The sequence below is a fragment of the Otolemur garnettii genome, unplaced genomic scaffold (genome assembly GCF_000181295.1).
Source record: "Otolemur garnettii isolate 467f Iridium unplaced genomic scaffold, OtoGar3 scaffold00015, whole genome shotgun sequence".
NCBI lineage: Eukaryota > Metazoa > Chordata > Mammalia > Primates > Galagidae > Otolemur > Otolemur garnettii.
Genome location: NW_003852410.1, coordinates 8573954 through 8598421, shown reverse-complemented (window position 1 = coordinate 8598421; position 24468 = coordinate 8573954). Strand labels below are relative to the sequence as shown.

At 40.1% G+C, this 24468-nt stretch overlaps 1 protein-coding gene across 1 annotated transcript in view; it reads left to right on the top strand.

The window, feature by feature from the left end:
* The window catches only part of CNTN4 (contactin 4), a 566875-nt gene that overhangs the window by 474877 nt on the left and 67530 nt on the right, over positions 1–24468 (top strand). Inside the window, exon 12 of the mRNA XM_003785487.3 lies at positions 16572–16699. Coding sequence (XP_003785535.3) covers positions 16572–16699 — 128 coding nt within the window. The remainder of the gene's footprint in view (positions 1–16571; positions 16700–24468) is intronic.

Genomic DNA, 24468 nt, shown 5'->3' with positions numbered 1-24468 from the left:
CATAACCTTGTGTATCAGTATCTCTCAGCGATATTTGTGTCAATATGTGATCCTGTCTTACTGAGTGGCGTTCATTATTGTTGTAGCATGTTTTTATGTGCTATTGCAACAATGTCCATGCTTTAATTAGAGCAATGAATAAACATTTACAAATTTCTTGTTAAACTTGTTAAGAGTGGAAGTGAAATCAGGGACATGTTAATCCAAGTTTGTGTGGGGAGAATGCCATGAAGAAAATGGCATTGATGAAGAGAGGTCAGGGCACCCTCTAATCAGCAGAACTGACAAAAACATTGCAAAAATTCACTGAATTGTATGTCAAAGTCAATGGCTGATTGTGAGAAGCATACACGAGACCAAGTAAACACCGATAAAGAAATAGGAAAATCTTGGCATGAGAAAAGTGTGGCTCTTGCATCACAACAAGGCACCAGCTCATACGGCACTGTCTTTGAGGGAGTTTTTAGCCAGTAAACAAATAACTGTATTGGAACATCCTCCCTAGCCACCTCACCTGGCCCCCAATGACTTTTGTCTTTGACCTGAATATAAAGGAAATAAAGGAAAGAAGACATTTTGATGACATTCAGGACATCAAAGGCAATATGAAGATAACTCTGATAGCCATTGCAGAAAAAGAATTCCAAAATTGCTTCGAAGCGTGGACCAGGTGTTAGTGTTGGCGCATAGCTTCCCGAGGGGAGTACTTCCAAGATAACAATAGTGATATTCAGCAGTGAGGTATGCAGAACTTTTTCTAGGATGAGTTCACGAATTTAATTGTCAGGACTTGTGTTTGTTAAGTGGAAGTAGATCATTATAGACATCTTCATCCTAGGAGGAGGAGGACGAGGAACAAGGTTGGTCTTACTGTCTCGTGGTGGCAGAGGTGGAGGAAAATTGAAGCAAAAGTGGACCCACACAGTTCGATCCCATGTTGCGTTTTGTGTGTGTGTGTGTGTGTGTCTGTGTGTGTGTGTATACCCCTTTTTAAATGCCCTTTTATCAGAAGAGTAATGCTAATGAATGACCTGGAATTAATTCAGTGGCGTAACCTAAGCTGGCAAGGAACATAGTAATTTATACGCACACAGTATTTTTTCAAACAATATATGTCTTTACCTATAACATAAAGACAATAAGTGAAATTCCAAAAGTTTTGGAATGAATAATTCAGTAGCAATAGTTACCTTTGAGTTGATTGTTGACAGAAAGGACCAGAGTTGAAAATTGCAAAGAAGCAACTTAAATTTTAAAAGTAAATTTTATACTTAATTTCAGCAAAGGAACAGGGCAAATTTTAGGTCCTTAAAAACTCTTAGTCTCTAGTAGCTTTTAAAGTTTCCTTTCCTGATATGAATTTCAAGAATGGTAAGATATTTCTTTATTGTACTTAACTGCAATATGACTATTAAGATGCTGTAAAATTTTGCAAATTAGGTGGTGAATAGCAGCAGTGAAAGCATTAACTCTCTTAGCCACATTTCCCAAAGTGCACTTCACGTTATTCTAGAGGTGGATATTAAGAAATAGACCTGAATGCTTATGTAAAAGGACCAGCTTCCTATTTTCCAAGCACAGTGGTATAATTGCAGCTCTAATTTATGGCACACTTTGTAGGATTTCTGATTAATTATACAGACCCCCTAATGTTTTATAGTCTTTTCAACTTTTTTTCCCTCTGCTGTTTGACCATTACAAAGTGAAAATCTCTAAATCACTTATTATTCGAGTTGCCTGATTTTTTAAAAAATGAATTTGCTATTAAGAGATTTTCATATTTTACACCACTGTAACTCATAAATGTTAAAAATTATTCTGCTCCTTAATTTCAGAGCCAACTTGTATGCACACACTCACTCCCAGGCACACACGGATAGACACATACACACACTCAAAAGAAAGCTTCTAATAAGTCTTTTGTCATCTACCCAATGCAGACGTGCCTAATGGTTCTGCATCACTTGATCTGAAATGTTGGACATATCAACAAAGCAACAGAGTCTGCTTTATTGGGAATAATACGAACCAATTTAAGAGATCTAATTTGAATAATTTGCTACTGTAGATTCTTTAGAAAGAATTGAAGTATATTTGGTTTGCCCCTTGAGGTTATCAGTGTTTTCAGAATTACTTTGGGGTTTATCCTTTATTCAAAAGCTTCATTTACCTGATTTTCTAAGAAATGTGGTAGGCTGGTTATTAGAGGAGGATTTGCCAAAAAATTCCCCCTATACATTACTAGCGTGTCCAGCCATTATCCTGTCCTCCGCTTTAAATAGGTCAGGTTCACAATGGTCTGTTCTTTTCAAAGTCCTCGGCCTCATATCCTGATCAAACTCCTTTTGTCACTGTCGTATCTAAATTACTGTCTTCTGCTCCTCAGCCAAGACACTTTTAATAATGAGAGCTTCCAGCTCCTGTCCTAAGCTCTTCTCTTTTTCTGTCATCAACTTCCCCTTGGAATTAGGAAAAGATCCTCGCAGATTTGGGCTATTAAATAGGAGAGGACCCATATATCAAGTCCTTAAATGTTCTGTCATCACGAGAATTATTTATTGGAACCCATTACCTATGTGACTTCACAGTTCTTTTTAGATGGTTTGTCTGAAAAGAATAGTTTCTTGCTTGAAAAGAAATAGCTTTCTTTGCTATCTAGGGAAAAAATAGTTGAGAGAAGAGAGGAGGATTGCTGCAAGGATTTGGGTAGATCATGGAAATTTCTTCTTTGCAAAATCAATCTGAAGGTACAGAGAACACAAAAATAATTTCTCTAGGAAAAGAACAGCCAAGTGTTAAGCACTTAGAACACTTGAGCAATTTTCTGAGCTTTATAGAAAACAGTAAACTCAGCTTACGCACCTTCATGACTAAAATTTTTGGTAACATCTCTCTTTATCCAAGAGCAATGATTTCTCTTTGCAGTTTTGTGATATGGAGAGGCTTTAGAAAGCCTGTAAATTCTCCAAAACAATGTACGTAGTTAACACTTTGAGGGAATAATATTATAACAGCTTCAGAATCTTACGGATTTCTGACCTCCACGTATCCATCAAAAAAGCTTAGAAATCGAGGTCCTAATCCCAAGACCTATCCTCAGTGTCTCTAAAATTGTCCAGACTATAGTCAGGCATGGTGGTTCACTCCTGTAATCCTAGAACTCTGTAAGACAGAGGCAGGTGGATCACTTGAGTTCACAAATTTGAGATCAGCTTAAGCAAGAGCAAGACCCTATCTCTAAAAAAAATAGCAGAACATTGTGGCAGGCCCCTGTAGTCCCAGCTAGTGGGGAGGCTGAGGCAAGAGGATCACTTGAGCCCAAGAGTTTGAGATGACTGTGCTCTATGGCTGCATTGGCACTCTACTCAGGATGACAAGGTGAGACTCAGTCTAAATAAAAAAATAAAATTGTCAAGACTAAGTGAACTTTAATTTAATAATCAGCATATTTACTATTAATATATGCCTGCTGGTATATAAAGGACTATAGGAAGTGATAAAGAGACAGAAAGATACATAAGACCTGAGGTCTGATATCTGGAAATTCTTTGGATTGATGGAGTGATAAATTGAGGCAGGTAAGATCAATGCCATGTGGATGGTTGGAAAACTCTGGAAGATCCTGAGTTGGAAGTAGTGGGAAACAGCCAACATTGGTTAATGGCCTTATTCCCGGTGTTGTAAAAGGAACTGGATCATGAGAGCAGGGTTGAAACAGATATGTGTTTCACAACGTATAAGATTGGCACTTCTTTCTGAAGATCACACAGGTGATCTTGGACAGTATACAGCACCCAGGCATTAAACAGCATTGAGCAACATAGTCCTCTTACACTTCTTTTAAGAATAACAAGGGGGGCAGCACCTGTGGCTCAAAGGAGTAGGGCGCCGGCCTCATATGCCCAAGGTGGCAGGGTCAAACTCAGCCCCAGGCCAAAAACTGCAAAAAAAAAAAAAGAATAGCAAAGTGAAAAACAGTTTGACTCTAGCTTTTCTGAGCACTTTTGAAACCCTGAGTAACCCTCACCCTTTACCAAAGAAAAAGCAGCCCCCACACTCAGAATCCTGGCAGACACTGGTATCTAGCTAGAAGGCAGTATCTTAGATATATCCATGTCATATTTATTTTTATAGTTATCACTGTTTATGACATGTGAATTCTACTCTGCATTTATCATAGTAATAGAAAGTTTTCTTGATTCAAGTGTTTTAATTTTGAACTCTGAGCAAGTTAAAAAACACTAGGTAACTATTGATTATGAGAATGATACTAATCATAACAAAACCGATCATTGTAGCTAACCCTTGTCACTTGCTTACTATGTGCCACCACAGTTGTAAGTGTTTTGCAGGTAATTTTACACTTAACCTTCTCAAAAAAAAAACCTATGAAATAGAGGTGCTATTATTTATGACCCCTATGTTATAGATGGCAGTCTGGATGGCAGAGTGGTTAAGACACTTTCCCAACACATACTGGGGCAAGAATTCAGGCTACGTGGTAGTACATGAATGAGGCAGAAATTGCGAGTCTGTCAGGGAGTTTGGGAAAGCTTGGATCATATGACTTTTAAGGAGATAACTGAGTTTCTGTATCAGAAGGCAGAGATGCAGCTGTGTGCAGGGCAGAGAGCGGCAATAGGGATTTTAACTGGCCCTTGGCAGCGGTGGTCTCCTACAATAAGTGCATGAGCTTGGAAATTCCACTCTGATTTCCCCTCTTAGAAATATTATAAATTCTGGCATGAGGGGTTGAAGCAAACAAAGAATGGTCTTGCAATTACCAGCAGGTGGAGACTTGGAAATATAATAAAATGAAAACTTCTTTTTCTCTGGCCTGGCCCCTATTGCTATTTGTGTTATAGAAACCTTTTTTGCTTACTAAATTATATATTGGAGGCTTCTTTTCCCAATTAATAATTAATATTGTCTCCCAGGCGTTTTAGTTGCTAAAGGGTAAAGGAATCTTCCATGATTTCAACTTCGAGTTATTTTTTTATGTATTCTTTACTTTGGCTTCTGATTCCAGACATATTACTATGAACATGAATTTCTCGGCATTAGAAAGAGCTATTTTGACAAGTAAAATGAGAAAGCAAACGTAAAAATAAATACTATTTAATTATAATCAAAGATCTAATGGAAAATTTTAGGAAAAAAAAAAATCTAACCTCTTAAATGTGGTTACATTTTCTTGCCTCTAGTTTTCTTTCCCTCCTAGACCCTCAGACACCACAGGATGGCACGTAGACTGCAGGCTTTGCAGTGAGACCCGACCTTAAAATGCCACTGCATTCCTTAATAACTTCATTGATCTTGGACATTTTAATTAATTTGCTGGATTTCATTCTTCTCAGCTGAAGAATTGGGGATAATAATGCTCCTCAGAATTGTGTAGATTAATTGAGATAATAAATGCAAGCATCCAACAGCACTCAGTGGTATGCTGTAGGTGCTTAATAAACTCTCTAAGCACCTCAGTGTGTTCATTACTCAAATTAGTATATTTACAGTGTCTCCCCTGGGTCTTGTGGTCCATCTCTGCTCGTGTCTTCTTTATTCTAATTATTTCTAAAGACAGCTGCACTTGGTTATTTTAATAAGTTTTTTTCTCATTATAAAGTAAGTATTACTCATTATGATGTTGTGATAAAACTACATGGAAGTGTTAAAAATAACATAAGATAATACTTGTCTGTCTCAACCTTCCTGCACACGCTCATCTTCACAATGCATTGTAGAATGATGGTGAAATTATCTCATGTCCTAAGTTCCCAGAAGAAAGGAATTCTAGGTCTTGTATTAATGGAGACACACAGGAATCTTGCATAAATTAAAGACGGCAATTTAAGAAACAGGTTTCAGACAAAATCACGTTCAAACACATCCTTCGTTTTATTTTGCTCTTCCTAAGACTTGGTGTTTTCAAAGTTATATATGCTTACCATGTGAATAAATAGAACTACAAAGTTTTACCAGCCCAAGAAAAGTATTCCTCACGTCACAAAGAATAATTAAATGTAACTTTATGATCTTTAATACTCCTCTAGCCCAAGACAGATAATTCTTTCTAGGGTATTTTACAGAGCTTTAAAACTATTGTTCAGAAAAAAAGTAGTCCAGGATGAAACCAGGTTAAGCAAACACAAGTTTATTTTCTCTTTCAAGCAACGCTGCAGACAAGGGCAATAGGGTCTGAACTTCAGGTTGTCCTCCAGGCAGCCTGAAATACTCAGGTTGTTCAGCGGTTTATTAAACCCAAGTCTTACGACAGAAAGCAAATTATCTCCAAGGGAACTTTGTCACCAGGGTGTCTGTTCAATAGTGATGTCTATTGCTGCCACGGAGACTGCATGGAAAGATCAATGACAGGTTTGCCTGAAATTGCCCTTGGAGTAAGTCTCTTCCCGTTGACCTACATCAAACTTTGTATTCCAAAACATCTTCTTTTTCTTTTTTCTTAAGATAGGGAACAAAGCCACCTTCTGGGGCTCTCAATTGACTCTTTAGAAATTGCACAAAACAGTCTTTCTGTCTTTCTCCAAATCAGGATAATTCACTCTTGCCCCTCAGGCTGAGAATTTCCACACATCTTTTGAAATTAAGTACATAAACATAGGCAAATTCCCTTTAGAAGTTAAACCGTCTTTTGGATTTTATTAAAAGAGATGGCTAAGGAAATTCAAACCAAAACAAGACCTATTTGTTTTTCCCTTTCAGAGTAAAGTTTTGATGTTAGTTGACATCAGGTAGGTCTACAGCATGCAGCAAACCGAGGCCAGTTAATCTGTGAAGGTTTTCTAATTTCTGACCTGGCACAGGGCCAGACAACCCACAACTAAATCCACCTGTCATCTCTGTTGGTCACAGGCTGATTCTCCTGTTGATAGATTGAGTATGCAGGCCTATTTCTCTGTCTCTTGATTGCTACCTCCCCGTTCCTTCCACATTTTGACTATTTCTGGTATTTTAAAACTAGGCTGTGTTGCTATTGCCTCAAGGGCAGGTAAGGACATCGCCTTTCTCTAAAGCTGTTCAGCTTTCATGCAAAATAATTTAGAAAACCACAGGTCATCATTTTGGTGCAGACAGACCTCCTCCGTCTAATTTTGGTTATAATCTCAGTATTGGAAAATATATGGATTAATTGACCAAAGCAACAACAAAAGGATTGAATAGGTGTTGTAACTGAAGACGGTGTAATCAAATATAACAAACAAACAAGCTGGGTAATTAAATAAATGGGAAGAAATTAAATCAGGCCTTGATTTGTTTTTCTTGAACGTTTTATTCTTTTGTACCATTACCACACAAAAACTCACTTTAATACTCCCCATTTGATGGTTAATATATCACACAAAGAGAAGTAATTGTGAGTCTTTGCTAGTTACTGTTGAGGAAGAGGACCAGACCCCCCACAAGTAATGGGGAGGTTGAGCAGTGAGCTTATCCAGGTCCAGAGGAGATAACCCCTCCCAGTGTAACTCCCATCTAAAGACTGCAAAGGAGTTCCTGTTGCTCCTTGCTTGGGGGCTCTTCCTCTCTTGACACCTGTTGTGGGTTAAGTAGTGTCCCCCTAAAATTCATATTCACCCAGAACCTCAAATTGTGACCCTCTTTGGAAATAAAGTCTTTGCAGATCTAACCAAGTCAAGATAAGGCCGTACTGGATTCACATAGGGCCCAATCCAGTGACCAGTGTTCTAATAAGAGGAGGGAAATGTGGATACAGACACATATGCAGAGGGAGACGAGTGTGGAGACACACAGGAAGAATAGTGTGCAGTGATGAGGATGGGGCTTGGAGGCGTGATTCTGTAAGACGAGAAGCACCAAGGATGCCCACAGTCAAGGGGAGCTAGGAGAGACCCTTGGCCCGGTCTCTGCCTCAGAGCCTCCAGCAGCCCTGCCAATACCTGATTCAGACTGCTAGCCTCCAGAACTGGGAGTGAATAGAGCCTTTCTGTTGTAAGCTGCTTGCTCTGTGGTATGTTGCCATAGCAGCCACAGGAAACTCCTACAACATCCGATGTCCCCTCTCTCTCCATTGCTCTGAGCTCTCTGTGTGGTTTGTTTGTGATAGGGAGAATAAATGAGGGGGGCGGGTTCATGGCCCTACCCCTAAAGGGTGCCCCCATCCCTGCCCCAGGTACCCAGCACCCGGTGGCAGCGTGAATCCAGGGCTGGATGGGATCTAGAAAGCCCACCATCGGTTCTCAGGGGCTCCTTCCCTTCTCCTTCCTCTCACCTACTGGAGCCCTGAGGGGATGTGTTGTTCAGTATTGCTGTCTCTCCCTGTGTGCGTCACAGTTAGCCAGGAATAGCTAATTTCATGTGAAATCTTCCAATTATTTAGATTTTAAAAAGTTCTATGTAGAATGAAGCAAACACATCTGTGGGTAGGCAGCCCTTCTTCTGGTCTTGTGATGAGTTGACTGGCACAGGCACAGCCTATGGCCCCTGGCGTTGGTAGTCCCTCTTGCCTGGAGCTGAACCTCTGGTGACAGCTCCACCGTTTGCTTGAGCTGACATGTAGCAATAATGATATTAACCATGTTTGGGTATTTAGAATATATTTTAGCTCTTCAGGAGCATAGCCTCCCCTGTAATGTGTAAATCTATTGTTTCACTGTCAGACTTTCAACTTTCATGCATGTTTTCTGGAACCAATCCTGTATGAAACAAAGAAAAAGCCTATTATAATCTTTTGAGATTTTTTTTTAATTGCACATAACTTTAAGTGAGCTATCCTGATCTAACATTATTGAAAAAGACTTAAAATTTAACTTAATAGCCTGGAAGTTGTATTTATTTTTGTTTGTTGAAAGGAAATTACCATTCCATAATCTGTCCCCTTGCAGAAGAAGACAAGTGGTTTTGTAAGTTGTACCCTAAAGGGCTGTATTTATAAGGGAGGTGTGTCAAAGGGACTCAAGGGCAAGCGAGGATACGCTCTCTGCCTCACCAGCAGTTAGGCTTCCCTGCAGAACTGCTCAGAAAAGTCACAGGTCGCCATTTTGGGATAATCTTCCTCTTCAGGGTGATAGAATATTGTGCAGTTGGCAGCTTTTGTCATCTGTTACAAAAGCCCCTCCTACCCCCAAAAGAAAAGATCAGCATTTTCAAAGGTCCCATGTCCCTGGACTGGTTTTGATTTATAGGACTGACAAGGTCAGCTCCTCCATGGCTATAACCCAGAGCCTCACACGAAGAAAGAGAGATTCAATTTATCACATAAGTCCAGATATGTCCCTATCCTCTCCGGATCTGAATCTCCAAATGACAGTGAGGGAACAACTGCCTCTCTATGCTGTAGATAATTTACTGTGTTGTGAATTAGATGACCTCTTTTCATGTAGGGAAAATTAAGTTTTGTGTCACACCTTTATTTTTACTACTTGCTGCTTTATCATCTTTGACTCTTCTCTGATACTATCAATAATTTAAAAAGAGCCCACAGGTAGGTCAGGGCTAAACTATTCTAAGCCAGAAATGGATTTACATTTTCAATTCTTTTTATCTGACTCCATCACTATTCATAAGTATTAGAAGGAGCTCAAAGTTCAATATCAAACTCATAGCTACAGATCCGTCAATAGCCTCAAACAAGGAAACTAAGGTGAGAGGGGCCACAAAGGAAACTTCAAAAGCTCATCAAGAAACAAACATGAAAATAAGGCCATACTGGGACTGGATTGAGGGAGCATATTTATTAAAAATGTGAATGTAGAAAGTTAGTTGAAAAATTCTTTTTCTAAGTTGATATAGGATCCAAATTAAAAGGAAACAAATATGTAAGTATCTGTATTGATTCGTTTTTCAAAACTTCCTTGAATTAATCCAAATGAGTACCCCCGAAGCCAAAAGCTAGCTTTATCACTAATTCCTGACTGATTAAAAAAATCCCATAAAGTGGGCAGTGCCTGTGGCTCAAAAGGGTAGGGTGCTAGCCCCATAAGCTGGAGGTGGCGGGTTCAAACCCAGCCCTGGCCAAAAAAAAATGGAAAATAAAAATTTTTAAAGTCCCATAAAATAAATTAAGGGCAACAGGTCAATCTGTATACTTTGCTTTTCTCTGCACAAATACATAACCAAAAGTCTATAATACATGTCTATCTATGTATAAGAAAGTATCAGGGCTCGGCACCTGTGGCTCAAGCAGCTAAGGCGCCAGCCACATACACCTAAGGTGGCGGGTTCGAATCCCCAGCCTGGGCCCGCCAAACAACAATGATGGCTGGAACTAAAAAAAAAAAAAAAAAAATGGCCTGGCGTTGTGGCGGGCGCCTGTGGTCCCAGCTACTTGGGAGGCTGAGGCAGGAGACTCGCTTGAGCCCAGGATTTGGAGGTTGCTATGAGCTGTGATGCCATGGCACTCTACCCAGGGGGATAGCTTGAGGCTCCATCTCAAAAAAAAAAAAAAAAAAGAAAGTATCAGGTGAAATTTGTTTTGTATTCAGAACTCTGTAGCTGTTCCTCCACCATAGAAACCATTCATCAGTCTTCTAGCAAGAAGTTCTATAGAGGCAGCCATCACTGGATCATCTGTAGAATCCATTCCCTCCTCTCTAGTTTTACTATCAATATCACCTGAACAAGTTCAGTAATTTCTCGAAAAGATGACACTCTTCTAACTTATAAAGGCTGAAAACTTAATTCCTAATATCTCAAACTGTTGGCTTATGTAACTGGGGCATGTAAGGGATGCTGTTGATCTCAGGCAAGGACAGAAAGAGGGGCTCAAAGACGTCAGGACATTTCTGCTTCTCTCTTTCTCTCTCCAGCTCTTTCTGCCTTTGCTTGGCTTCCTGAAGGTGCCCTTTCTCTATATGGCAGACACAATGACTGCCAAGAGTTCCAGATTTGATCTTCTAAATTTAACAACCTCAGCAGAAAGAGATTTTTTTCCCCATAGAGCTCCCGGATTGGGTGGCATGCTTATCCCTAATCCAAACCCAGTGGACAAAAGAATAGGATCTCCTGACTGACCAGGTCTGGGTCCCTGCCCATCTTCATAGCTAGACAGTATGTGAAATACCTTTCCCTTTGGAAAAAGTAATGCTCCTCCTACAATGCCCTTATGTGAATGTGTGCATTATGGCCTATCATGCATTGGCAAGATTTCAAGATACATCACTACATAATGTCTTAATTTATTATGAGCTTCTTGAGAACAGAAACTACAACTTTCACATCATTCTATACTAGCACAAGGCTTAATATATATTAGGTGTTTAGTAAATATCTATGAATGAATGAGTTCAATCTATCATCCGCCTTCCATGTCTACTTAGTGTCACCCATATGCTTCATTAAGCATAATAACAAAGTTGGATTCAAAGGGGCAGAACTACTGAGCAGGTATTTAGACTTAATAGAGTCCTTTATAAATGCTTGAGATGCTGGGTTGAGGAGGGCACAGAGCTTCACTTAACAGAACATGTGGCTAATGGACTTATGTGATGCGTTTTATGTGCCAGGCATTGTTCTAAGCACATTTTTACAGCAACCCTATGAGATATGGTTACTTTCATTATTCCATTATCTCGAATGAGGAAATTAGGTACAGAAATGTTAACTTACCCAAAGCCACGCAGCCCATAAGTAGCAGAACGTGATGTGAGCCTAGACAGTTTAGTTCCAGACTTTATGTTTTTAGTCACTACACTATACTGCTGCTATAAGAAAGTGGTTGAGTTATGCAAAAGCAAAGTTACTCAGATTTCATATTGCCCCCACTATTGGATAAGACGTGGGAAGAGTAAGTGGTCACAGCAACATGATGTGATTTAATGAAGGTTACTGCAAGCTACCCCCTCTATAAATGATTTTCCTCACTGGCCTTCTCCCATCTGGGATTCTAGCATTTAGAGTCTTACCTCTTTGCTTACCTCTTTGCAAATAATAATGTGCAGTAAATCAATGTCAGGCATTGAAATCTTAAAAATTAATAGTACAGTAGTTTGTGACATTAACAGTTCACGAGGCCAGTAGGAAAGTGGGTAGGGAAGCCTTGAGGACAAGGCGAAGAGAGTCTTGTACTAGGATTGTGAAGAGCCAGCTGTGTTTTGTGCAAGGAGATGCGGAAAGTAGGAAATGATGGTGAGAGAAATACTTGTAGAGCACTTTCCAGTTAACAGAACTTTTCCTATATCTTATCTCATTTAGAAGATATTCAACATGTAGCCGGGTACAGTAGCTCACGCCTGCAATCCTAGCACTCAGAGAGGCTGAGGTGGGTAGATCGCTTGAGCTCAGGAATTCAAGACCAGGCTGAGCAAAAGCAAGACCCTTTCTCTACTAAAAATAGAAAAACTAGATGGGCATTGGGGCAGGTGCCTGTAGTCCCAGCTACTTGGAAGCCTGAGGCAAGAGGATCGCTTGAGCCCAAGAGTTTGAAGTTGCTGTGAGCTATGACATCACCATGGCAATCTACATAGGGCAACAGAGTGAGACTCTGTCATTAAAAAAAAAAAGGTATTCATCATAATATTCTGTGACTTTTCTAAAAATGACTTATACCAATAGTTCTCAACTGGGCATGATTGTGATCCCTGGGGTGGGGGTGGGGCCTTTGGCAATGTCTGGAGACATTTTTGGTAACCACAACGTGGGGGAAGGAGTGGAGCTACTGGAGTCCAATGAGTAAAGACCAGGACACTGCTCAGTATCCGCCCCCAGAGTATCCAGTCCAAAATATCAGTAATGCCAAGGGGAGAAACTCCTTTTTAGAACATAAGTAATCTGGCCGGGTCTTATGAAATCCAAATCATCTGATGACAAATCCTTGGTTTCCTTATTCATATCCTTTGGCATTTTATAGTTTGACACAAGCAATAGCTTTAGGTTTGGGGAATTATACTAATACCATTTAAAATGGGATAAATTATTAATAATTTAAATTTTAAAATATCAAAGCCTTTGTTGTTTCTTTAGAAGAGTCATCTTTATTTCTTAGAGTATTTAGTAGACCCCAGGCCCATGCTACCTCATGGAAGATGAGTCCCCATCCAAAACACAAATGTTACCTTACTTAGTGAGTCCTTGTATGCCAATATTTCACAATTTCTAGCAAATTATTTTATAAATAGGAATATGACTAACTCTTATAAAGCTATTTTTGTTATTATTGAACTAATTAAGATTTGTTCACCACTCTATTTTTGTCAGTACATCTGCTCTGTGGCAAAGGAGGCATCAGATGGTCTTTACTGAGCAAGTGTTATGTGTCTATCTGTGGTGTGAAGGAACAAAAGGCCTCCCTGTGTCTTTATTCTTTAAACTAAGGCTTTGATTTAGCCTTTGCTAAATCATTTTTTCAAATGTAGTTTTAAGGTAATTTATTATAAAAAGCTGGTATTCACACATAAATTAAATATGAATTAAAATTCATCACATACACTTCCTCTTTCAGCTTGAGCTTTTAGTAAATGTTTGGCTTTGTTGACTTTGGCTGCTTACCTAAGGACGCCTTCCTTTGTTTCCTTTGTTTGGGTAATTTAAGAGCATAATTGTCAAGGAGCCTTTCTTCCTTTGCCTTTATTGGCAGTAGGATTTATACCTAACATAATATTAATTCTACTTCTCAATTTGTCATCTGGGGTTCAGAACCACCTCTGCAATAGCACTGAAGGTAGATTTTGGTGACTTTGTAAAACTTACTTTACTTGAGGCTCCTCATGCTTCATGGCTTGCAAAACCTAGTAAGTGGCAAATCTTCCAGCAGTAATGGTCAGTCCAGCTGTTGCACTGGCCACCATTTCCAGCACAGAATGCAAGCATCACTCACCCCAGCCCAGAAGCCCCTGCCTTCAGCTTCAGGCCTCTTCCAAATACAGCACTGCCACCACCAGCAGGGACAAACCACCCAACCTCAGGTAGACAAGGTGTCGGGACCTTGAACATTGATTTATATGCTCAGTTAATTTGTGCATTGACTTTAGATTGCCAGAAAAGATAGTCAAAGTGTAAAAAAGAGAAAGACTGATTTGATTACTACAATTAAAAAAAGAACACTTTTAAAGATGAAAGAGAACCACTCCCTAAAGAATACCAGGAAACGTGCTAAGAGCCTCGCTGACCCTCTCTTCCTCAATTCTTACCATCAACCTGTAAGAGAGGCAGTGTTTGCTCTCTCTTAAAATGCTTTGTCAGGCAGTGCCTGTACTCTGTGGGTAGGTCACTGTCCACATACACCGAGATTGGTGAGTTCGAACCCAGCCTGGGCCTGCTAAAACAACAATAACAACTGCAACAAAAAAATAGGTGGGCGTTGTGGCAAGCGCCTGTAGTCCCAGCTACTTGGGAAGCTGAGGCAAGAGAATTGCTTGAGCCCAAGAGTTTGAGGTTGCTGTGAGCTGTGACACTATCGCACTCTACCGAGGGTGACAGCTTGAGACTCTGTCTCAAAGAAAGAAATACAAAATGCCTTGTCAAAAGTTCTATTACAGTGAAGTTTTGCTTATCCTAATCCCTTTGTTTCAAATATAGCAGAACCTCCATAGTGGACCACCTCCCTGTATTGACTACCTCTTTAAGTTGACCTGATTTTCATAAACAGACATGCATCACACATCTGTGTCAGGAGTGTAGGCCTAAGTTCCTTACAGTGACCACTTCCCTAAGTTGATCAGTTTGTTACAGTCCCTTGAGTGGTCAACTCACAGATGTTCGACTATATTTGTAAAAGACTCTGTTACATGGTCCAGCACTGATGCCCAGTGGTTCAGCCCTTCTGACTGCTTACAACACATTATCAGTTTTGCCCACAGGATACTCTTTTTCACTTAGCCAGTTAACATATATTTATGGGATGTCCACCAGACGTTATCCTGTGTGATAGTTCCAGGAAGTTCAGTCATAAGACAAAGACTGTCACAGTCCTCAGAGATGCTAACATTCCATTCCAGGTGATAAAACAACTAACAAGTCAACAAACAAAACTCCCAACTTGTATCTAGTGGGAAGAAATAGAGCCTGAGAGGGGGATCCATGTTAGAAAGTGAATCAGGAAAGGTCTGTAAGAAACAACCACCTCCTCTGACTCGGCACCTGTGGCTCAATTGGCTAAGGTGCCAGCCGCATACACCCAAGGTGGCGGGTTCAAATCCAGCCCGGCCCACCAGACAACAATGACGGCTGCAACCAAAAAATAGCCGGGCGTTGTGGCAGGCGCCTGTGGTCCCAGCTACTTGGGAGGCTGAGGCAGGAGACCCACTTGAGCCCAGGAGTTGGAGGTTGCTGTGAGCTGAAATGCCATGGCACTCTACCCAGGGGGACAGCTTGAGGCTCCTGTCTCAAAAAAAAAAAAAAAAAAAAACCCACCTCCGCTCAGGGCCTGAGGTTAATAAAGTAGCAGCTATGTCCGGATGCAAGGGGGTGAACTCAAGGCAGGCAGGACAGCAAGTGGAAACTCCCTGAGGTGGGAAGGAGTTTGATGTACTCTAGGAATTGCAGAAAGTCAGTGTGACTAGCCTTAATTGAAGGTAGAAAAATGAGAGTGAAATGGTAGGCAATAGAGGTTTGTTTTTTTTTTTTAAAAGCTACCTGTGTTAGAACCTGTAAGCTCTAGACAGGAATTTATTCAGAATGTATAAGCCAGAGGAGAGATGTAATCTGATTTAAAATTTAAAAGATGATCGGGCTGCTGAAGGTAAGAGTAGAAATAGGGAAACGAAATAGGGGGTTGACGGACCAAGAGAGAAGGAGAGAGCAGAAAAGATGGAAAGAGGTGGGCAGAGCTAAAACATACAGGAGAAACTTCAAAGACGTTTTCCTTCCATGAGCTATCGGTGTACATTTTTTTTATTTCTTAGACTGGCCTCTAAGGCTGTCTATCTTGTATTCATCTTGTATATTCCTCTTCCTCTTTGGCTAATCATGTTGGAAATAGGGTTCTCTAAAATCCCTCCTGGTCCAGATTGTGTGTCTGCCAAGAGAAGCATTTTCTTCTCTGCAAAAAGTAGATGTCTGTCTCTCATGGGGGGGGGGGCGTGGTATATTCCATCCACCTTTGCTATTCTGCCAAAGTCACACCACGTTGTAGATATTTTAACTGTTTTAAGTTCTATTCTTGCATCTCATTAAAAATGTATTGGCTGACATATTTCAGAAATAAATATGCTTAATAATACCTCATTTAAGGTAATCTTCTCATTTAGGGAAAAAAACACTTTCAAATGAAAAGACGTAAGTTGATTAATTAAGGGATTTTTTTCTTATTCCTCATCAGTACCTTTAAGACTAACGGTGATCTATAATAAGGCTTTCCTTTGCATAATGTGGTTAGAGCTTCTAAAAAAAGAGAGAAATGGTTACAATCTAATATCTGTACTAGTTATTTCAACTGAATCTTGAGACCATTTTAGCAAGAAAAGTAGCAGAATTACTAAACAAGTCGCATATCCAATTATGTTTATGTGTATGTGGATAAACATCCTAAATATAGATAAGGCCGTCGAATGATATAGCCACGATTTACAATTTGAAAGATGACAGAATGACAGAAATAATTTGCAGTGAGTCATATGAGATAAACTTTACCATTTTGGGTTCGTTTGTTTTGATTTCAGAATTACCATTTCTGAAGACGGAAACCTCAGAATCGTCAACGTGACTAAACCAGACGCGGGGAGTTACACGTGTATAGCCACTAACCATTTTGGAACTGCTAGCAGTACTGGAAACTTGGTAGTAAAAGGTAATGGCTAACCCAAAGAACTCACATGTTAATATATGTGTCCTCATTTCTAATAATGGAATCTATAAAAGTAGCATCATTCATATTAACACATACAGATATCGCTGTGTTGCTAAATTAATTCATCACGGCAAACATGATATGATTAATAATTCTTAGGGAGGCGCTGGTAATGAATATGATTGAAAAGCTATCTTATTTCAGAATCATCCAATACAATTCTGAGAATTATAGCCATTGTATCCATTATAGTATTGTGAGTAATGTTATCTTTAATCCTTTAATTAAATTTCTTTCAACTCTCTATAGATTTGAAATTCATGTCTGGGAAGACTGTGCGAAGAAATTAAAAACTCACGACTCAAGTACTATTTTTAGCAAACATTGTTTAAACAATGACATTGGTGATTTTTAAAAGAGCTGTCCCTGTTATTCAGAGATACGGATATGGCTTATTATGCTAATAAAAGGTTTTGATCACCTCTGTGCTCTGCCTTAGTCACCCAACCCCACTGTCGGTTTTGAGGAAATAAAATGTCCACAGACTGTATGAGTCTGGGTACTTTATAGTTTATAACAGAAAGGCCCTTTATGCTCTTAGCACAGCCCATGACTTGAAGCTATTCCAACCCTGGGTTAATGACTTGGGCTGGAAGTGCTAAGGAACAATTGTGAAGGATGAGATCTTAATTTACATTTCATTTGCATTTCCATCACTTTATATTTTGCCCTGTCATAGGATTTTTGAGCTAGAAGGATCTTGGCAGTGATCTGACTGAGGAAGATAAGGCTCAGTCGGTGACTTTCTCAAAGTCACTAGTAGCAGAATAGGGAATTGAACCCGGGAATCTTGATTCGGAATTCTCCTTGGTTCTTAATACTGCACCAGGAATTTTTTTCCCCAATTCTCCCTATTTCTGCATAACAGATACAGATGGGTCATAGCATGTGGGGAAAATTAAGCCCTGACCTTTAGCATAAAACTTGCTCCCTGCCTGAGAGACCTAGAGAATCAAGAGAATCAAATCAAGAGAATGGCGTGTGAGTTGTGTTTGTGCAGGAGATCAGAAAACTGGCCTCCAAGAAAGTATCTGTGAGGTGTGGCAATAACAATTACGGTAAAGATTCTCTAGATTCAAAGGTCTCTTGATGCTGGAGGCAGAGATTGTGCTCAAGGTCTGCAGTTTTGCAAAAACAAAGGTGGAGACATTCTACCTGACCTCTCCCTCTCCTCCCTAATCAGTGCCAATGTCGGGCAAGCAGCTTTTGTCTACTTCTTTTGGTTTTATGATAATACATAGAGACCCCAGATTTATTGGGGAGGGCTCCTCCCGGAGTTCCTCAGTCCCCTGACCAGACTTTGTGTCAAGCCTCCTCATTCCTCACGCCAAGACTCCCTCATCTGATGACCCCAAACCCCTTCAAGAGCATATTTCTGTTTTTTGCCCATTTGTAGCTCCCTTTATGATATCAGATAGTCCAAGGCAAGTAAAAATATCCAAAAAGAATAATTGCCTCCATTTTAATTTAAAGAAGAAAGCCAAAAAAGATCACCTAATTATATTTTTTAGGGTCAGTGGAAGTTGGAAATGTCCTACCATTTTGAGAAGTCTGCTTTACCCTGAACATACTTGTCTATGCGGATAGTAAATTGGAAGTCCAAATCTTGGAACTAAATCTGTGTTTAGACTCATTCCAACTATTTCAGCCCATTAATTACTTCCTCAGAGCAATAGCATCAGCATATGACTATGTATTTACTGTGTTTCACAGGACAAAGGAAAAAGAAGTTAAATCATACTTGTAAAACACAATTCCAGCAAGGGATCTGTGTGAATGTGTGGCTAACGCATTTGCGAAAGGAAATTTCATGATCAGATAGGACCAGGAGAGATCCTAAGATTTCAGAGCTGGTTAGTGGCAGAGCTGAGCCTTGTTATAGATTATTTGCAACTTATGGCGATATAGGAGAATATTAGGAAGTTATCTGAAATCATGATTAAAGGGCAGGGATTAGAATCAGAGAGATGTGGGTTTGAACCTCATTTCTCCCATTTTCTGGCTTCATGACCTTGGAGCCAGAAAAACGAGGAGCGTGCGCAGGGATAGTACCGTACCAAGGTCACAGGATTGTTCAGATGACTGTGATAATCAATGTTAAGTGATTAGCATGGTGCCTGGCATCTAAGAAATATTAGCAGTTGATTTGTTATTGTTAATATTTTAATAAAGTGCCTATGCATATATTGAAGTGAACATTAATAAAGTTTTCACACCAATAGAATAGTTAGCCAAGAGGAATGAGCCTACCACACAGAAATGGCTAAGAGTGTGAAAGATTATGAACAGCTGAACAGAGAAGCGCCATGTACTACATACATGCTGTTCTCCATTGTTAAAAGTGAGGTGTTTTTGCATGTAGGAACAAGTTACATCCTGTGTTTCCTTGTCATAAGCCTCGGCTTCCTTGGCTCTCTTGAGAGTTAGCAGAAGGAAACAGCTTCTATTTCCCATCAGAGTTCATACCCCCGTGATAGCACCAGCCCCGAGACAGAACCATTCCCGACACACTGTGCGTTCCCTGCTGTTCATCTCACATGGAGTCGTGGTGCGAAGCTTACAAATACAGCGGGGATGAAATATGTGAGGGCCACCTCATTTTCTGTGTGGCTATAAATATTGCTGAGATAGCAATTTCTGCCTTTTTAACAAACTAAATAATTTATCCAGAAAACACTAGTTTTCCATTAACGGGAATGATCGCTCTTTTAAAATAAACTTAACTAAAGAAGTGAGTCAGCATAGAGAAAAGTCTTGTCGGCATTGTTACAGGAGGATATGCAGAAAAGTCGTGAAGATGGTCTGTGACTGACTGAAGCTGGGGACATGATTTGAGGACAATTTCTAAGAGAGTTTTAATGACCTTATGGAAAGGATTTTTAGGGACATGGGACAGAATTAGTATATCTTGCCTCTGCTGGCCCCATGTAACACTTTAAAAACTGAAATTTCCTAATAGATAAGAGAAAGGATTAACCCTGAGGTGGGAAGAGCCTGGTTGAATATGGGAAGAGGAAGGCCAGGGTGCGTAGGTATGAGCCGTGAGGTCAAGGCCTGGTGTGCCGGGCTAGCTGATGACCACGCAGCATCCATTGGTTTCAACACAGAGCTCCATCCCGGGTGGCTGCTGGCACTCAGTTGCAGTTTCCCTACAGAGGTCCTCTGATTATTGTATTCTTCTAGGTGAGGTGGGGGACAAAAAATCAGAAATGTGAGCTTTACGTGGTCACTGTGTTCATAGAAGTTAACAATCCTGTTCCATTGGGTAAGGTCAGAGGAGATTTGGGGGATCATTTATCTCCCTGTGTGCTGGGTTCTGAGTTCCATTAGCATTAATGGGAAGTACACACAGAAGGACCATCACACTGCCAGGTCTCTGAGACGGACATTAACATAACCTGAGAAATACAGTTTAGCAGTCTGCCCCATAAAGCACAACACAGGCAGAGAAAACCATCCTGAACTCCACATGAACTGTGCCAGGTACTGAATCCCACATCAAAATGCCTGAGCCCTGCACCTTTAATGCAAATGTAACACTTTACCCAGAACTATGACTGAGCACTGTATTTTAATTCAATTTTGAGATCTACAAAGGGACTAATTTATCAGAGAAGGTGTTCTCTAGCCTTAAAATGTGCTTGTATTCATTTTGATCTCCTGATGTGTCTGGGATTAAAATACCATGAAGGTCAGGCATCAGAACACATCTTTCCTAACCTTTTAGCGATAATTCTGTCATTAACCACGCTTTTAAAATCCAATTCTCTTACTCTCCACCCCTCCCCCACCACGTTTTGAAGAGAGTCTGAAAACAGTGTCAAACACAGGGTCAGCATGTAGAAGGGGAAAGGAGGGGACAAATCCACTCCACCACACACAGGAGGTTTGAAATAAATCTCTGGCAAGTGACTGCGGAATGGATAAATATCCAGATTATGCATGAGCAGCTTCCAAACCGCAGCATTCCCACAGGTGCCCAGGGGGCTCTTGATTATCGTCCCGTCATCTGAATTTCTAAATTTTACTGATTTTATTTTTTCAAGCCAGTTACATTTGGGATTGGGTTTGCTGTTTAAACTTAAGCAAGAACTGTTCTTAAGTCAAACCTTCAAATCCTAACAGGAAGCGTAATACCTGAACTCTAACCAAGGATGGATGACAGCCTACATTTACATGCAGTATTGTATCTCCGAATTCATTTTTATCTGTATAGCAAACTTAAAGGCGGGCCATTCTGCATGACACAGTGTCTTTGCTGTGCATGTTTTATTTAACATTTTTTATTTATTTTAGGGCATGTATTTTTAAGTAGCAGGCAGAGAGAAGAGCAACTTAGGTATTTGTCTTGCATATACTTCAGCAAGATAGCTATGGTGGAACAGCAAACCAACTCTGATTGCTCCCCTCCAGGACTGGAAGTGTCGAGCTTTAAGCTATGAATGCTGCATGTGTTACCATATTTCTCTTGCTGACCTACATCCAAAATGACCCCAAGTAACTCTGAGGCTGGCGACTGCAGACTATCCTTTGAGAAACCCTGTCCTATACCAAAGAACTTTGCACTAACCACACAGCAGGTACAAGTTCCACAGTGTGCTTAATAGAAAAGCTGATCTCCTGGGCTTCACCCCTAAGCTGCTGATAAGTATAACTCCCTGGGGATGAGGCGTAGAAAAAACTACATTTTCAATTAATACACTAGACCTGTAATCCTAGCACTCTGGGAGGCCGACATGGGCATATACCTTGCACTCAAGACCTGTAGACCAGCCTAAGCAAGAGTGAGACCCATCTCCACTAAAAATAGAAAAACTAACTAGGCATTGTGACAGCCACCTGTAGTCCCAGCTATTTGGGAGACTGAGGCAAGAGGATTGCTTGAGCCCAAGAGTTTGAGGTTGCTGTGAACTATGATGATGCCACCATACTCTACCCAGGGTGACAGAGTGAGACTTGGTCTATAAATAGATAAATAAATAAATACCCCATTTGCTCCTCATGCATATTGGAGTTTGAGAACATTACATTTTTAGTAGTTTTCAAACTGTGGCCTAATGGGCCAAATCTATCTAGCTGCCTGTTTTATGTGTCTCCAGGAACTCAAGATAGTTTTTACATATTAACTAATTGGGGGGAAAATTAAAAATAATATTTTTAAACATATAAATATTTTGTGAAATTCATATTTTTGTGTTTATAAATGAAGTTTTATTATAACCGAGCTGTGTCCTTTGCTTACTTATTAACTATGGTCATTTGGCCCTACAGCTACAGAGTCAGTAGTTAATGACAGAGACCACATAGCGTGTCAAGACCCACATAATTGATATCCTCAACATTGCCTCTCAAACCTGCAAAGCCTTAAATATTTACTTTTTTTTTTTTTTTGAGACAGAGTCTTACTTTGTCACCCTCAGTAGAGTGCTGTGGGATCACAGCTCACATCAATCTCAAACTCTTGGGCTTAAGCAATTCTCTTGCCCCAGCCTCCCAAGTAGCTGGGACTACAGGTGCCCCGCACAGCGCCCAGCTATTTTTGTTTTTTGGTTGTAGATGTCATTATTGTTTGGCAGGCCCAGACTGGATTCAAACCCGCCAGCTCCAGTGTATATGGCTGGTGCCCTGGCCACTGAGCTACAGACACCGAGCCTACTATTGTTTCTTTTACAAAATAAAATGAAACCTATTCCTTCCTTGATAACTTTTTTCTCTTCCTCAGATCTTCAAAACTTGTTCTATAACATATTGTCTAGCCAGACCATCCACAACTTGTTTTGCGTCTCATGCTGGTGTTATGTGATAGAAATTTTACATATCCGTGAGTCTGATTACTCTCTGGAATTGGTAGGGAGATTTCTTTCCTAGAACATTAGCCTCAGCCTAGAATACAAAGTGTTGACCTCAGAACTCAGGTGTAAGTGGAAAATCCAGAGGAGAGGCAATAGATCATTGCCTGGGAGAGAGGAGGAAAGTGACTTGCTAGACACTGGAACAACGTATTCAATTAGAATTTCCGGGCTTTGGGGAGGCCCCACAATGCAGGAACCAGAACAGCAGGCCAAGAAGATCCTAAAGTATAAAACACATCAACTGGGGTTTTTCAAAACACTCAGCTTCCTAAACCTCCTGCTGTTGCCAGCCCTAATCAGCGAGCTGTTCCGTCTTACCTGACACACTTCTCAGGCTGTGTTATATTTTCTGCTTTTGAAGTTGCCTGGACAAGATTTTACCCTAATTTCATTTGTATTTTAAAGGAGTTCTTTGTACTCTTCTGTCATTTACATTTCTAACTTTGGTACACAGAATTACTTTTATTATAAGAAAAAAATAAATTTGTATTTTAAATAGTTTTGATGGAAAAGAGGTCGTTAGCAGGATTAACTAAGACCACAAATACTCCCAACAAGGAATTATTTTCTATTTTTATTCTCTAGCCCTTCAAACTGAAGATGGTCTTGTGGTCTGCTGAACATTTGATTGTTTCCTCCATTGCCTGAACTGGTCTTCATTGTTCATCTCAAAGAAAGTTAATGTTTAGGAGAAAAGATTTCCTCAAATATGTATATGTATGTGTGTGTGTGTGTAGATACATATATACACACATATATATCAGACATAAAGGAAATTTTCTTACCAACACCAAAATTGTCTACAGCATTACGATTGTGCGCTGTCTAAAATTCTTCTGTTCTAACTGTATGACATTGAGAAATATCAACCTCTCCATGCGTAGCATGACAGACACCATAATGTAGAGTCTTTTCAATTGGAACATTTTTTTGAAAATGTGTTCGAAGCAGCCCACATCTTCTATGTAAAATTATTCAAGGCTTTATCCAGATTTGACCGGGGATCAATCAGAAATCAGTAACCAGCAGTGACGTTTGGCAGCTAATGCACAATAAAAGCTTTTAACATTGGTCCCTTATAACAGAATACATTTCCACCTAATTAGATGTCTTCCACTGGAACCAATTATTTTTAGGCGATAATTAGGGGCCTTTCTAATAGGATTAACGTAAATTCTGACCCAAGGCATCTAGAGCAGGAAGGAAAAGTTTGTTGTTAGAAGTGTTAAGTGCTGATTATGTTAAGTTCCTCAGGAGGAAGGCAGCAGGAGAAACATTTCCATACTACATCCTGTTGGATCTCAGAAGATCTGCCACACTGGAGCTGATAACAGCTAAGATAAGAGAAACACCCTCCCCCAAAAAAGGTGTAATTGTGCCTCATGTACTTTCTGTCTTCACAAAGCCTGACATACCTGGAAATCTGATGAAACAGAGCATAATTTTTTCCTCTGACATCCCCATGGACGCTTATGAAGACCACATAGTTTTAGCAAATAGTATACCTTCAGCACTTTCTGTCACGGTTAGAATGACGCCTCTTTTGTCCACACTTCTGCGGGAGAGAGCGTCTCCCCTTTGGTAATGCTGAGATTTAAGTGGATGAAGATGACATACTCTGACAGTCTGCCCTGACTCCATCTTGGCCATCATTTCTCCACGCTTGGTTTAGAGGGGAGACATAGTTCCTTCACATTGCCCTGTGCTCACTCTGTTCTTTCACAGGGAAGTCTTTATGACAATGCAGGCTTCCCCTTTTTTCTTTTTTTGGGTTTGTTTGTTTGTTTTAGAAACAAAAGTCTCACTTTATTGCCCTCAGTAGATTGCTGTGTCATCACAGCTCACAGCAACCTCCAA